Here is a 15,721-nt window from a genome sequence, read left to right as displayed (position 1 = left end):
AGTTCACCATATAAGAGATCTGCAAAGGGGGCTATAAGACAGTTAAGAAAACACACAAAGCTGGGGATTTGGAGGTAAGCTGAATCATGAAGGCTGAGCTGAAGTTAATCAAGTGAAGAAATATGGTAATGGAATTCCAGACAGAGTGGGCACAACATGAGCAACAGTTTAGCAGTTTAGTGAAGTTTATAAGAGTGTAAGAGAGCTAAGAGAAGAGTCCCACTATTATTGATTATGAAGTATGAGTGAAAGACGCATGACACAGGAGTTCATGTCAGGGAGTTAGATCCTATATCCTATATGGGAGAGTGCTCTCATCAATAAATTCACCCTTATCCAACCTTATCTTCTTTCTTTCCTTGATCTACCTTCATGATCCAGTACCACATATATTCTCCCAGCTTCTGATAGTACATGTTGACTAGGTCCTTCAGCTCTTTTTGAAGTGTACTACCTTTCCTTCCTTAACAGGCCCATAACTTCCCCAGCCAGGTTTTTGTAAATTGACCCTAGGTTTTGGCCTAGTGGCCAGGAGGGGAGGTGGGAATAGATCCTGATATAGGTGCAAGTTGACTTGCAAGGCAGAGACCTGTGCATAGTCTTTAAGCAAGGGGAAGAGAGAGCCTCTAAGAGGGAGGAATGGGTCACTTCAGGGGAATCTAGGATTTCAATGTTTCTGATGGATCAGTACAAATGTTCCTATCCCCCAGTATCAGAGTTCTGTGCTTCCTAACCAAGACCCTGACTTTGGCAACCAGACATTTCAGGGGTGAGCGTGTGATCTTCTCAGGACCTCTGTTACTCTTATAATTAAGTCCTGGATTTACGTAATCCATAGCATTTTCTGGCCTCTAACCTCAGGAGATAACCTTCTGTTTATATACTCCCAAAGAATTCCTATGACTTTCACACTTCACATTCAACTGGTGATGAATTACCCTTAGTCTTTCCTTGTTTTTCTTCAATGAATCAATGTCACTTAGCAAAAACCATTTGATTACATTGTTCTTATTACTAGTACTCTACCCAAACCTTTCAAAAACCTAAGATATTGCACCTTCTATTCCCTTCTATTGGTAGTCCATCTTACTTTACCACCCATTAAAGTTTTAATAATTATACACATGCCAGGGGTTATCAGTGCTTCGCTTATACGTAGTGATGAGGACCCCAATTGCTAGCTGGTCAGCAAGATATCCAGCTGCAAAATCCCATTTTAGAGTCTGCTTCCTTTCACTATTCCTAGAGCCATCCCTCTTTGATAGAGTTACCTAGGAAACAGACCCTGAAGTAGAGATTTGCATTCAGGACGTTTATTGGACAGTGATCTTGGGATCAACACCTGTGGGGAAGTAAAGGAAGTAGGATTGTACAGAAGGAGGGAGTGATCTATGAAGCAGTCTCAACCAAGGCTTTTCATGGTCCCACTGAGAAAGTTGGAACTGAGGAGGAGATAGGTCTCCCTTAAAGGGAATAGATTCCAGAGTCAATCATTTGGAGGAAGAAGCAAATCTTCAGATAGGAAAGTAAAATTTATAAGGCAGGTCTTAAGCAACAGCAAGAGGGAAAGTATAGTCCTCTTGGCCACCCCTTTTTTGGATCTATGCTTAGAGGAACCCTTACATAATTGAGGATTTGTCCAGTTAACAGTGATTACAATGGACACATGGGGCATTCTGGGAGCTTGGTCTGAACATACCCTTTGGGAGATGACAAGCTGAGGATGAGTATCTTGGGTTTTAGAAACAAGACTATCTAGTTCTATGTTGCTCCTAGAGTTTGTTTCCCTCCTACTGTTCCCAGGTGTTTATTCATCTTGTATAAAAATAAAAGCCTGGTTTCAACGGTGCCGCAGAACGTTAAGGTGAATATTTTGTTATCTATAATTTTTTCATGGAGATAAAGGGGGAACAATCTCTCTCTTACTAACTGTCACAATCTTGTGGCCTTTATGGGGATGGCAAGATGGATTAGTAACACCTCCAAGAGAAAGACGAGTCTAGGGGAACAACAGCCAGGTCGATAGGTCTAGTCACCTTTTCTATGAACAGACTCTTCTTTCCTTAGCATCTTGGAAGACCTTGATTTTATTTTATTAAGGACATTGGCTGATTTCTTCTCCCTTCATTGGCAGCTGAGGTATTCGTTTCTTATCATGACCACTGATAATGGCATTCCTATCTTGTGCTTCACCATCCTCATGAGTCCTTGCAGGGCTTGAAGGAGTTATATAGTGAATACTAATCATAATATTCTGCATTTGTACCTTTCCAGGCACTTTCAGAATCTTAATAGAAAGTAGTGCAACTAATACTAGAGTATAAACCTGAAATATAGGCTTGGCTCTCCTACCATGTGAGTTTGGGCAAGTATTAATAACAGTGATCCTCTAAAATGTAGGGCTGCTTTAGACAATTTCTAAAGTCTCCTTCAGCAGTGACATCACTTGATATTCTTCATTAGTTTGATAGCTGCTACAAACCAATAAAATAGGTAAGGCAGGCCTAATTAACCTCATTTGACAGTTGAGAATACTGAGGCCCAGGTAGGCTAAGTGACTTTTCCAAGGTTGCAAAACTAATTTGGAACTAGAAATTGGGTTCTTTCTGCTATTTTAAGGTATCCCCAAAGAATATGGCAAAGGTGATCTTGGCCAGTAGAGAAAATGAAAGGTATAAAATTTTGCTTGGGACCCAGGAGATTAAGTCTGCTCTAAAGGATCCTGACATTCTTGTAGGGTAGTAGGAATTGATAAGAAAGAGCTAGGCCATATTTCCTCAACTGCTTAAAGCAAAGAAGCTAGGGAAATTTTATGTAAACAAACAAATAAATAAATGTGTATGTGTGTATATACGTCTATGGCATTTAATGACAAAAAAGCAACAAACATTTATTGTGTACCCCCACCCCTCATGTGATACACTCTGCAGAGTACACAGAAATATGATGGACATAGTCCTTGCCCTTGAGAAACTTGAAAATTATAGGAAGCATCTTGAAACTCATAGAGAAATCAAATGCACAAATATAAACACTTGGCAATAGAATGTAAGCCAGATGCTTGGCCTGAAAGGAGATGTAAGAGGCAATATCCTACTCCAATCCTCCACCATATCCTAAGAGAGAAGTGCTGTAATCCGAATTGCTATCTTTCAGGGCAGTGTATGTTGATACTCTCACCCTCATCCCTAAAATATTTCTCTCTCTCTTTCTTCCCCCTCCCAACAAAAAGGATGGAAGGTTGGGGATTCTATCCTTTAGCAATGATGTAAATACAGCCTACTTTCAGGGGAGGAAAATAAGTGTTCCCTTAGAGCCCAAAATAAACTCCTCTGAAATGTGGTCTTGCAGCTCATTCCTATGACCTATAAGATTTGGAAGAGTTATATGAGATTAAAAGATCCTGGAGGGCAATTCGCAAAGTATGAAGTGTTGTGCAAATGCAAGGGATTACAAAAATAATAATTACTATTATTATTCAAACAAAGGTTTATTGATCTACTACATTCTGCATAATGAATTTGCCTGCACAAGGAGTTTCTCTGGTTTCTGTCCCTGTAACAATTGCTCTCTATAATGAATGAACTAGACTATATTGTGATCTGAAAGGAAACTGAGTTAAACTAAATTATTAATATTTTTTGTTATGCATTCAAGAAGCAATTACTTTTGAATTATGTGAGCCAGCCTCCTTTCCTATCCCCGACATTTCAAAGGAGAAAACAAAATCCCACCCAAAGTCCCTAGAATCAAATCACCCATGCACAATCCCCCAAATCAAAAGGATCTCAAAACTTTAAATAACTATGGTGGTCTAGTGGTTAAGATTCGGCGCTCTCACCACCACGGCCCAGGTTTGTTTGCTGGTCAGAGAACCTCACCACCCATCTGTCAGGTGTCATACTGTGAGGACTGTATGTTGCTGTGAGGCTGAAAGCTACATCATCAGTATTTCAAATACCAGCAGGGTCACCCATGGTGAACAGGTTTCTGCAGAGTCTTCCAGACTAAAACAGACTAGGAAGGAGGACCTGGCCACCCACTTTCAAAAAAATTGGCCATGAAAACCCTATGAATATCAGTGGAGCATTCTCTGATATAGCACCAGAAGGTGAGAGGATGTGCAAAAGACTGAGCAGGATTCAGCTCCGCTGTACACAGGGTTGCTAGGATTCTTGACAGCACTAACAAAAATATAATGTATAAAATGAGGGTATTTTATATAAGTATACATAATATGTACATTTTGTACATTATATAGAATATAAATGTATATGTGTGTGTGTGTGTGTGTGTGAGTGATTTCATGTCATTAGCTCTTTAATGTCAGCCTAGCAGTTTTCTCTTTAGGTCCTGCAAACCTTGATTTCTGACAAGAGACTGAATAAGGTCTCTTGCAAATAGCAGGAGCTCAAAAAACAATTTTCTGGATAAATGAAACAATCTATGTTAATTAAGCATTCAGAAAAAGCTGAGCAAAGTCTATTGACTGAGTTAGTAAATTGGTTGCTATGGCAACCTTTTTCCTGATTGGAAAGGAATCATAGGAGGTTCAAGAGCAGATTTTACACAAACTGAGAATGGGGAGAGGGGAGAGAAGCAGCATGATCTTGTCTTCATTTTTTTCCTGTTTAGGAAATGAGTTAATGGGTAAATAGAAAAGGCATTTTGTGTTTTTCACTGAGATTAGCAAGGGAGTTCTCTTTCAGGAGAGAGATCATCTGTTTTAATAAAAAGAAGCTGTTTTCCTGGCTGAGGTCTACTATTAGTAACCCTCAATAATCGCAGGTGGAAGGAGAACGTACTATAATGACATTTAGTGTTCAGCTTGTGAGCGGCTTGCTGAAGGCTGTGGACAGGCAAAGGGCACAAAGATTTTCATTGCCTGGAACCACTCTTGGTGAGAAAAAGTAACGTTATTTTTATTAGTTTGTTTTGCTTCGTTTGTTTGTTTCTTCGCTGCAAAAAGAACACCCAGGTATTAGTTTAATAGAGATTGAATAACAGTTGGGTTAATGACAGATTTTCAAATGGATACCAATTTGTGATTATTTATGAATGCTTTTCAATTATTCTGAAGTTGCATATTATCGAGGCACTATCAAGGCATAATTAATTAATAGACAGGTACGTTTTGGGATGCTGTTTTCATAAAAAAGCAATACAGTAGAGTGAAAAGAGCACTAGAATAAAAGTCAGAAGACCAGAGTTATGCTTCCAACTTCATCACTTACCAGTTGGGTGGTCACACAAGTTTTTTCAACATCAAATTCTGTAAATGTCAGAGGAAAAGATTGAGACCAATATTAGCTGCTCTGCCTACCTCACAAGTGGTTATGAGAATCAAATGAGTTAATGTGTTTTAACTATAAAATAGAGTATAAATGTAAGCAGGACAGGCTTCATGGGCAGTAATCTGTGCAGTTGTACAAGGTCTCACACTTAGAAGAGCCCCACACTTGGTTTAATGCTCTGTTGTCACTGTCTTTAAATGAATAATTTTTGAGCAAGGGGCCCTGCATTTTTATTTTGCACATGGCCCCACAAATTATGTAGCCAAATATAAATGTAAGATATTATTAGAAAGAAATATCATCTTGTAGAAGAAGCAATGTTTGTGAACTGTGGTTATGAATCTGGATAGTTCACTCCCATTATTTATTGAATTTCAAACAGGACAGAATGGAAGGGATTAATGAATGAGACAATATAGGTCTTTTGGGGGATAATTCACCTTTAAGTGATATCAAGAAAATCACATAGCTGAAGATTGAGATGAAGTTAAATAACAAGATTGAAGTTAATAGTAATTAAGGTCTAAATGTGAGAAATAATTACATATCTCAATCTGCATGTGTTTTCCACAAGTATAGTTGATTTGCTTGCAGCATTTCAAAGGGAATCATTTGGCATATGTGTGTGGTGGGGGTGAGGAGGGAGTGAGTTCTTTGCATTAGCACTGCCAGTCAGAGCAGCATTAGGGGGCTAAGTGGGAATGACACAACCCTTAGTCTATCTGCTGTTTTAGTTGACCCTAATTCCATGGTAGGATTTTTTTCACTCTAATTGTTAAACTTATTAGGCCACAATATATAATGGGTCTCTCCTGAAACCCTACAATGGCATTTATTCTGCCTAGTACCATCTAAGATAGCTAATGTCTATGAAGAGAAAAAGATTAGAAATGCATATACAATAGGGTCGAATATGTAGCCTTATTGTGTGACATCTTCTTGTGGAATTTAAGTAAAACTGAGGGCCTTGAATCTGTTAAACTATGAGAAGAAAGACTTTAGGTTTCTGCTAGAAAATATATGACTTGTAAAAATTCACTTTATTTTCAAATGCTTTGCATATTTTCTTTTACTAAAAGACACTATAACTTTCTTAAACTAAGAAGACCTTCAGACAAACAAATGGTTTCAGTTGCAGATAGAGTACAAATAAGACTGTTGTGAATTAGCCTATGTATCTCCTCTTCCTTTGACAAATATAATGAAAGCATGCATTCTTAATTAAAAAGGTAGGATTTAATTAAACAGGAAAGACATTGTAAAGCTATATGGAAGTTGGAATTTCTGAAATAAAATTCTGCATAGAAATCGCAATTAATACTAAAAGTTTACCTGATTTCTTGGTGAAAAACGAAAGGGTGCTGGTTGCTGCTTTGTGTATGTGAGTCTTCCCTGCTCCCTCTTTCCAGGAACAAATTTCTAGTTTATATTTGAGCTAAAAAGAAAAAAACTCCTGTGACCATCAGATATGTGAAATCAACCATCTGGAATTGTTTTTTTTCTTTTCTTGGTGAGGAAGGTCCACCCTGAGCTAACATCTGTTGCCAATCTTCCTCTTTTTGTTTGAGGAAGATTTTCCCTGAGCTAACATCTGTGCCAGTCTTCCTTTATTTTGTATGTGGGACACTGCTACAGCATGGCTGATAAGCGGTGTGTAGGTCCACTCCAGGGATCTGAACTGGTGGACCCTGGGCCACTGAAGCAGAGGACGCTAACTTAACCACTAGGCCACCGGGCTTTCTCTCTTTTACTGAATAATGCAACCTCACTCTAAATCATGGTGGGGAAAATGCATTTACTATACATTTAGTTTTTATGAGCTACACATGTGGCAAAATAAGCTATAGGTGAAAATAAATATAATCTAGAATGTCCAGATAGTATATGTAATTCACCCTCAGTGTTTGAGACTGTTTTTTTGCCTTAGTAATGAGCAATTTTAAATATAAATGAATTCACTTCGTATACAACACAGTCTACATTATCCACACAAAATTAGCTTCTCAAACAAAAAGTTGAGTCAAAAATTAAAAGTAAGCATGGAATTGTGCCCCGTGTGAATGCTAAGAGTAATCATTATTGCTATTGTTAATAGTACTGTATTGTATATTTGAAAGTTGCTAAGAGAGTAGATCTTAAAAGTTCTCATCAGACACACAAAAATTTATAACTATGTGTGGTGATGGATATTAACTAAACTTATTGTGATCATTTTGAAATATATATAAATATTGAATCATTATGTCATATATCTGAAACTAATATAATGTTATATGTCAATTATATCTCAATAAAAAACAAACAAAAATAATATCTTTCTGAGTGTTGAAATAAACTATGACAGTAGTCATAGGATTCATAGTTACGAACAAGGGTCAGACCTTTCGTCAAACAAAATATCAAAGGAATACGAATTGGTTCTTGGTGGTGCCTACTCTGTCTTGGGTCCTCTTCTGCCTTTTGACCTCTCTAGCCCTGGCTTTGAGAATCTCCCTGTGGAAATAACTCCATCTGGGGTTGACCACCCTAAATTATAATGCAATTTTCATTTTGTTCTCTTTATTCTCATCAGGTTTTAGATTTGGATGAGTTACCTAATACCTGTGGCAGCAGAATCATGCCATTTTTGGCATCTCAGTAGAAAGCTAAATCAAAATTTGCTCACTGGATGATTTTCTGGGATCATCAGCTAATATACTACTCCTCTGAAGATACTGCATGGTCATTAATATTTGAAATCATCCTTTCTTTCAAAACAAAGCATCTCTTCCTTATCGGAAAACATTGTATCCCTAAAGCTGGTTTATGTTTTAGCTCAGAAACAAGAAACTCCATAATTGAATCTCCCCCAAATATTTTATACACCAACGTATGAGGATTTTTTTTCTATTCTTTTTATTTAGTTTCTGCCTAAGCTCAACTCTGCTGAGTTTTTGAAATCTAGCAAGATTATAGTCCAAAGGTGCTAGAAAAATTTAAAATTTCATAACAGCTGCTCAAGAGGTTTTTACAAAGTTGTAAAATTGGATAACTAGTATTTCTGCATCCCACTAATTACTTTGGAACAGTTACTATTGGTATTTATGACTACATCAAAAGTTGTTCCTAACTTTTTGCATCTTAGACTTGTAGAATTCTAAAAATATTGACAGAATCTTCTTTCTGAGATTCACTTTGTTTCTCAGTTACTAATCTTCCATGGCATGCTTTCCCATTTTAGGAGATGTCCTTTCTACCAGACTGTGGGGCATCCTTCTTGGATCTGCCTTCTCCCACCAGACAGCACGTAAGTCTCTAGTGCAAACTTTTGCTTTCCCCTTCTCTTGACAAAATGTGTACCTTCTGATTATCTTCTTCATTTAGAGCAGTGCTACTCAAAATATAGTCTGTAGAATGGTACTGGTTCAGGACTGGACCAGATAAATACAGAAATGGAGAGTAGGCATTTAGAAAACTTTATAACAATGTGGGGGCTGGGGGTGGGAGAACTGGTCTTTTGTCAAGAATAGCTTGAAAAATACTGTTTTAGAGCCCTAGTCTGACAAACTGGATTTAGATAATAAGTACTACAATGTGCTGGGATAAACATGTTACTGCTTTGAGGCAACTTCTTCATTCCTGAATAGGAATGTTCTGGAGGCACAAAGGAATAGTGGTAAGAATAGGAGTGTTGATCCTAAGATTGTAGTTCGCTCAGAATATGGTACATAGGAGAGAATTGATTTTCTAAAGTTTAAGATAAAATATAGCATATCACCCGAGTAACTCAGCTGAGGACACTACTGGACTAAACGATGTATTAGGCAATCTTAGATTGGCTTCCTTTTTCCTATTACAAAGTTAATACTATATATAGAGAGAAATCACCTGTGTAATTTTCACAAAATTAAATTATACGTGTGTTCTTTCCAAGTTAAAAGTTATGAGCCCAGTTTTATTCAGTGGTAAAAGAGTGAAATATGCTTTCTTATCAGAGCCAAGTGCCCATCTAAGTCAATTGGTTCCCTGAAAAAAGAAATACCATCTTAGGAAGAATTATATTTTATTTTCTTTACCTTAAGGCAGGATTAGGCTCACTGGTTTCTGACGCTGGTGATGAGAATAGATTGCTCCTGAAAACCTCTTCTTTCTCAGCAAAATCACAGAGAATGTATATCAAATAACACTTCTTTCTAGTCCCATGAAGGAGGCAAAGACTTGAACACTTCTCACTCTGCCTCCTTGGAGTGGCAGTAAACACCTTCGTTAAATCTGACCCTCATCCTGAGGTGAAATGGAGAGAATATGTAGCTGGAGTTGAAGTTTATTTAAATTAGTCAGAGTTTATTTTGGCTCTGTGCTTGCTAAAAAAGTAGCAAAGTGAATGAAACCGTACTTTGTTACTCTTTTAACTTACATTGGAATGATTTTAGCTGGGTTTCTTCCAATTTGGGGGTAGTAAAGTAAATATTTCTTCTGGTGTTGTAAGCTCCTAGAAGGTAGGGGTAGGGTAGTATTCTTTTTTATACCATCCTCTATGAATGTTTTGTGCTTTGTTTGTTTTGTTTTGTTTCTCCATGCCTGACAAAAGTGCAGATAGAGTATACTAAAGATAAATGAATGTTCCCAAGTGCTGGCACATTCCTTAAGAAAAAGTCACATTATCTTCCTACAAATCCAATTCAAAGCTGCTCTGTTTTGAAATTATTCCTAGAAATGCTATCTTCACCAAGTCACTACAGCAACAAAGCCATCTGATGTGTTATGCTGTGTTTCAGTGGGAATATTTCTAAATATGACAACAGCATGACAATCAATTAGGTGATAAATTAACTAAATCATGCTTGAGTTGAATTCAGAGAGAAAGCATTTCTAAAAGCATTTGTCTAAACCACAAGCAGGATCCTTTGCCCAGATTCAAAGTTTGAAACCATTTTAGTACCCATTCATGTTCTGCTTTACAAATCTAGAAAGCATTTAAAATCCTTGTAGTTGTGTCCAGGGCTTATACACCTTACCAAATGGATCTTCTCAAGAACCTTATATCAGAATAAAATGTTCTCTCTAACATTTACATCTAAGCTGGAACAAAGGCCTGACCCTAAAGACTATTTTCTCCACTATTTTAGCTTAACAACTCAGTAGCAAACTAACTTTTTAAATGAGAAATGAGGATTCCAAACCCCCAAATCATGTATCATTCTTATCCACAATTCTCCCTTAGAAGAATGAAGGACTGGATCTTCCAGGTCTGTAAAGTTTTAAGACTGCAGCTGGTTTTCAGGATCCATGCCTAAGACTAGCCCAGCCTTACAAAGCTGGCCTACTAGGCTTTCTTTCAGCAATCTGGGCTTCTTCTCTGAACATTATATTTACCTCTGTTCTTCTTATTTGGCCTTGATCCATTGCTCTGTCTTAATTCTTTGTTTCTATGTGATCCCTGCCCCTTGGATACTTGTTCAAATTTTCTTACATCACTTTCTTCTGGTTTTTAGACATAATCTATAGTTGGACTATTCTTTTTATTTATTCTTCCCCTTTTCTCCTATACTTTGTGTTGATATTTCTGGTGCTGACTCATAGGCTTTCTCTCTTATTCATTGTTGCTCATGACCTTGAAGTATATCCAAAGAATGGGGTGTCTTGGTACCATACTATACTCCATTTTGCAGTAGCAAGGTGGAGGAAAGTCTGTCTGTGTTAATGATTATTATTTTCAGTTGGCTTTCTGCTGTTTTGGATGTTTTTGGTTTGTGTCACATTTTATTTTAGCATCCAATAAAGTATTTTATAGCATCAGAGCTTTAAAGCTACAAATTATTAGATTACTTTCACAGAGTTTACAATTTGCAGTATATAGAACCAGGTTTACTTAGCCTTTGTTATCTATTGTTTTTTGAGAAAGTACATTTACCTTTCCCTATTGTGCATTCATAAGGACAGACGAAAGATAAGTTAGGTAAAACTTAAATTATGTGCAATAAACTCACTACAAAGCCTGAACTATTTTCATCCTGATACTCTAGCCAGCAAAAATATTCACCTTGATCTAGAGCACTCTTTGTCTATACCACTTAGCTTATATGTTCTTGATTTAGCTGTTATTTCTTTCTTTACATGGATGACTTTTCTTCTCATGCCCCATCTAAGCTCCATACTATTTTTGTATCCCTGACATCTAGCATACTGCTAGGTAGATGCTAGGTGCTCAGTTAATTGACTGATAAAATGCTTTTTTCCAGATATAAGACATTAAGCCTTTTTGGGTAGAGTTTGAGAACCGCATGACATATTTACGCTAATTCATGTGCTTGCAGATTAGTTCACATGTGCTATGTTCTTACATCTTACCAACCAGTATATCACAGATTTAATGAAAAGTCATTGTGGATTTATGTTTTCATGTAATGCATTTTTATTTCCTGTCAACAATTATTAGTGCAAAATGTATTTTGTTAGTTTAATATAAGCACCATCTTGTACTTCCTTCTACTATGGAATAACTATTCAAGAAGATCCACTGATTTGTTGAAAATATGCCCTTGTACCTATTTTATTTCTGCTTTATCTTTTTGTTTCATGGTAAACCAACAGAGATCTCACATGTGTGACATATGCGTTTGATATATAGTATATTCAAAAATTGCCATGTGAGGTACATTATACCTTTTGGTGGATACTTCAATTTTCCATACATTATAATATAGTACAGCAAATATTCTGGATATATTTTCAATTGTGATGCAAACCTGAGGGCAGGTCAGCAGTTCCTAGAGAAAAAAAAGCCAGTCTTAAGAAATGCACAAGAGCCATTTGCACACATGGTGTGATTTGAGGAGCACCGATTACAGAACTCTTTATCAAAAAGTACTGAGAACAGACTTTGGAGCCACATAGATCAGAGTTTGCAACCTACTATTTGAATTTATTAGTTGTATGGTTTCAAGCAGGTCACCTCCTCTCGCTGAGCCTTAGTCTCCTTATCTCTGAAATGGAAGAGAATAATATATTTCATGCTTGAGAATTAACTGAGATAAAAACAAATACTTGAAAGCCATTGGTTCCTTTTCCCCTTCCTACTGTCCTACCACAATATATGAAATTCCCTAATTAGATATTCTTCTTATTGTTGAGGTGACAATACTAGACAATCTTTTCTATAAACACGATATCCTTAGAAAGGACAACGTATTAAACAAGGATATTTAATGTTTCAGATATTACTTCGTGCGGCCCTGAGGTAGTAGAACCAGACAGTTCTGGTGAGGAAGAGATGGTTGGCAAGTTTGAGCATAGCAATTGCTTCCAGAGGTGGACAGAACCAAACAGGGCATTGCAATTATGGGATATAGCAAAAATAGTCAGGACACTGGATACCCAAAGATAGAGGAAAGAGGGCTCAGCAAGGAAGAATAAGCACAGAGAAGATAAATTCAGCTGCTTTTAAATTTTGCTAAGATTAGGCACTGGTAGAAGGCAATGCTCCCAATATGGGAAGATGTTCAAATTATTGATTTAGATGATTGAAATAATAATAACATAATAATAAATAATAATAATAAAATATATTATGTTTCAGGCACATATCTGCATTTCACACTTAACTCATTTATTGCTCACAATAATTTTAAAAGGTAGGGTATGCTATCATCTTCATTTTACAGATGAGGAAACATGACAGAGGGCAATTTGGTATTTGACTAAACACACAACTAGTAAGTGGGGATGCCAGGATTTAAATCTAAGCAGTCTGGTTCCAGAATCCATGTATTTAAACTTAGAATAGCAGTAGGGCTTGTTGTTTTTATATGCAAAACATGAATTAATATCTTTAATTCTGTATTCTTGAGGAATAAATAATTAGTCCATTGGAAAGATAGACTGGGAAGCAAGAGACCTGGGTTCTAGTCTGAGTCTATTAGCTGTGCGAACCTTGGACAGGTAATTTTCTGCCCTCTGGACCTCATTTTCCTGATCTGTCAACTGATGGGTTTGAGCTAAATAATTTTAAAATCCTTTTCAATTCTGGTTTTATGAAATATTATAAGAATTAATAATTTTTAAGATTTTAAGGTTCAGAATTTTATTATGCATTTACGCAGAAAATGCTTCATGTGATTTGGATAACGATCATTCTAATCGTCTCTCTTTAGCAGCTATAGAATTTCAGGTATAAGTTTATGTGAGCTTTGGAATATATGTTATGATAGGCACATGCTGCTGATTTTGATTACCATAAAAACACATTGAAATTTCTTTCAGAGTCCTCTTAACTTTCGAATCTTTTTTCTCTTTTTCAATGAGGAAAAGCATCTTGGTTTTATTTGTTTATTTATGTTTCTTTGTCATTATTTATTTATTTATTTATTTATTTATTTATTTATTTATTTATTTATTTTTAAATGATTCATTCACCAAGAGGAACTGTTGCCAACCATAATGGGTAGTGTAGAGTAAACCCTTCTCTACCCTACAAAAAAACTACGAATAGTCTGCCACACATCTAATTAAATGCGTTTATTTTTCTAGCAGCAGCTTAACTTAAATTGCATTTTTGACATCATAAATTTCATGAAATGGCAGTGATTTCGTCTTCACTTCCATTCCCACGGCAGGTTTTTTGTATGCTTGGACTGGAAAAGGTATGGCTCTGTTCTGTTTAGATTGATGTACGATTAGGTACATTTGATTGAATTGCTGATCTAACGCAGCAGCATTTTCATTTCACACAGACGTATAACTCTCCGTGTTTGTCAGCTGCAGTACCCAGTTTTAACCCTCCGGTTTCAACGATCAGTTCTCAAAATGCAGCTGCAAAGTTTTCCCAAGTTCACTTTCTAGAATTTTAATTAAAGCAAAAGAACAAAAATTGGCATTAATGTACGTTCCGAAGAAGAAATCCAGACATGATTAATCTCTCTCCCCTCTGGGCTCCACAGCACTTTGTTTCTATCTCTATGAAAGCACTTATTTCATGTTGCTTTGCATTCAAGTTGGCTGTGTACATGTTTATCTTCTCTGTTAATCGAAGTTCCTTGTGAATGAGAACTACAACCTTTAGTGAATATCCTCATAGTGCCTAGCATAGCACAGAACACAAAATAGGTACCCAGTGCATGATCGCTGAATGAATTAATCTTGTCAAATTCAGGAAGCTGTTTAGGGAAATTCCTTCTTTCAACTCAATGTAATCTGAACCAAAAACTTAGTTTCATAGGACATTAATATTCTTCCAAATTAAAGAGTGCTATATGCTCTGGGAGACCAACCTAACACCAGACCCTATTGTATTTTTGGCACAGTCTACCTTCTTGTCATATAGGTGCCATTTGCTTTATGAAAATATGTGGTATATAGGAAAAATGTTGACCTGATTGTCTAGGACATATTGGCAACTGCCCAGGGTATGTTCTCCTTGTCCCCAGTTATTCACATTATGAATGAAGAGAGCAATGGAAGCTTCTAGTTTTAAGTCTGCTAAACATATCTGAGACCTCAGCAAATGCCAAAATTGAGAAGAGGAAACTTTTCTTCCCCTTGTATGTAAAGGTGCAGCATTTATAATTGCTGCAGAATCCATCATTATATCTCAGAAGCCTAGGTCTCAGGTGAAATAAGACTAAAGATGAGTTCAAGGTTCCTCAGCAGTAAGAAAATCTGCTATAATTCTGTGGGTAACAATCTATTTTGTTAGATAATACTATTGAGTGGTAACAAGAACGTGTATATGTGAGACCGTTTGTTATGAGTTGAATAGTGTCCATCCACAAAAGATGTTAGAGTCCTCATCCACAACACCTCAGAATGTGACCTTATTTGGAGATAGGTTTTTACAGAGGTAATCAAGTTAAAATGAAGTCACCAGAGTGGGCCCTAATCCAATATGACTGGTGTCCTTATAAAAATGGGAAATTTGACATAGAGGCAGACGTGCATAGAGGGAAGACAATGTACAGAGACTTTGAGAGAACATGGACATCTACAAGCCAAGGAGAAGGAAGCAACACTGCAGATACCTGAATTTCAAACTTGTAGCCTTCAGAACTGTGAAAAACAATGCACTTCTGTTGTTTAAGCCACCCAGTCTGTGGTACTCTGTTACAGCAGTCCTAGCAAACTAATACATGGTTATATTACAGAAATTCAGAAAGCTGGAATTGAAAGAGACCTTAAGAAATCATTGACTCTGGTTCCTTCTTTGCAGCCTGGTTAATGCTAATACATTCACATCAAAGTGTGGTCGTTTACTTAGGAATGAAAAACCAATAATGTGTGTAGTCTCGAGTGAGTGAATAGTCCAGTGTTCTTTCCCCTTGTCAAGAAGTGGTTTGTTTTTTATAATTTAACGTACATAACTGTTTTTTCTCCAGCTTTCTTGAGGTATAATTGACAAAGAAAAATTGTATTTAAAGTGTCAATGTGATGATTTGATATATATATATACATTG

The 15,721-nt window shown here is 36.7% G+C and overlaps 1 protein-coding gene across 1 annotated transcript in view; it reads left to right on the top strand.

Annotated features, from left to right (window-relative positions):
* LOC147911815 (uncharacterized) overlaps positions 1 to 15,721 on the top strand; it is a 97,110-nt gene that overhangs the window by 15,178 nt on the left and 66,211 nt on the right. The window contains exon 3 of the mRNA XM_087426419.1: positions 8,515 to 8,580. Within this exon, the coding sequence (XP_087282545.1) occupies positions 8,515 to 8,580 (66 nt within the window). The remainder of the gene's footprint in view (positions 1 to 8,514; positions 8,581 to 15,721) is intronic.

The sequence above is a fragment of the Ceratotherium simum genome, chromosome X (genome assembly GCF_057802395.1).
Source record: "Ceratotherium simum simum isolate JZ-2026a chromosome X, ASM5780239v1, whole genome shotgun sequence".
Taxonomy (NCBI): Eukaryota; Metazoa; Chordata; class Mammalia; order Perissodactyla; family Rhinocerotidae; genus Ceratotherium; species Ceratotherium simum.
This window is presented reverse-complemented; position numbering and strand designations above follow the sequence as displayed.